This window comes from Myotis brandtii, unplaced genomic scaffold (assembly GCF_000412655.1).
Source record: "Myotis brandtii unplaced genomic scaffold, ASM41265v1 C41947434, whole genome shotgun sequence".
Taxonomy (NCBI): domain Eukaryota; kingdom Metazoa; phylum Chordata; class Mammalia; order Chiroptera; family Vespertilionidae; genus Myotis; species Myotis brandtii.
Window position 1 is genome coordinate 1 of NW_005314048.1, and position 948 is coordinate 948.

General features: G+C 36.7%; 1 protein-coding gene across 1 annotated transcript; it reads left to right on the forward strand.

Annotated features, from left to right (window-relative positions):
• The first annotated feature begins 235 nt into the window (after positions 1-235).
• Positions 236-899, forward strand: LOC102259625 (DNA repair protein REV1-like). Its single transcript, XM_005852874.2, has 2 exons — positions 236-459; positions 704-899. The coding sequence occupies exons 1-2, from the start codon at positions 253-255 to the stop codon at positions 878-880; spliced, it is 384 nt and encodes a 127-aa protein (XP_005852936.2). The 5' UTR covers positions 236-252; the 3' UTR covers positions 881-899.
• Positions 900-948: the final 49 nt, after the last annotated feature.

Sequence of the window (948 nt, forward strand, 5' to 3'; positions counted from 1 at the left end):
GGGTAAGGATTAACAAAACAAAACCAAAAAAAAAAGGAAAGACTGATGATAAACAATGTCAATAAACAAAGGATCAATTCTTTTAAAAAATTTTAAGGGAGATTATTTTAAATTAATATAATATTTAAATTGTTAAATGTAATAATTAAAAATTAATTTCAATATGAAATTTTCATTCAAATTCATTGTTTTTCTTAGTTTATGTGTAGAACTAAACTCAATATGGGCTCTTTCCTAGGAGTGGGACGGTCCATGGAGGCCAAACTGGCATCTTTGGGAATTAAGACTTGTGGAGACCTGCAGTACATGACCATGGCAAGACTCCAGAGGGAATTTGGTCCCAAGACAGGGCAGATGCTGTACAGGTTCTGCCGAGGTTTGGATGACAGACCAGTTCGAACTGAAAAGGAAAGAAAATCGGTTTCAGCTGAGATCAACTATGGAATAAGGTTTACCCAGGTACTGATCACTTAATGGGTTTACCTTAGGCTGTCCTTTATGTTTTCACATTGTCTTATCTTGTAACTAGACCAGACTTGGTGCTTGACATTAAGTCTTCAAATATTTTGCTATCCCTAGAGCTTGTAGAATCTTTTTTAAACAAATGCTTAGCAAAATAGTCAATAATGTGTATGCATAATGTTGGAATTGTTAGGTCTATAGGAAAATAACATGGGAGTTTTCTGTGTATGCCTTTCCATAGCCCAAAGAAGCAGAAGCTTTCCTTCTGAGTCTTTCAGAGGAAATTCAAAGACGGCTTGAAGCTGCTGGCATGAAGGGTAAACGCCTGACTCTCAAAATAATGGTACGGAAGCCGGGGGCCCCTATAGAAACTGCAAAATTTGGAGGCCATGGAATTTGTGATCACATCGCCAGGTAAGCTTATCTTAAAAAGGATATTGGGTGTTAATATTTCAGTGCAGGTTGTTATCTCTACTAATAAAAGGG

Bases quoted from the DNA above. Each gene is read 5' to 3' on its own strand.
- LOC102259625 (XM_005852874.2), top strand. From the start codon at position 253: ATGGAGGCCAAACTGGCATCTTTGGGAATTAAGACTTGTGGAGACCTG. The intron at 460-703 runs GTACTGATCACT...GCCTTTCCATAG, and splicing joins ATGGAATAAGGTTTACCCAG to CCCAAAGAAGCAGAAGCTTT.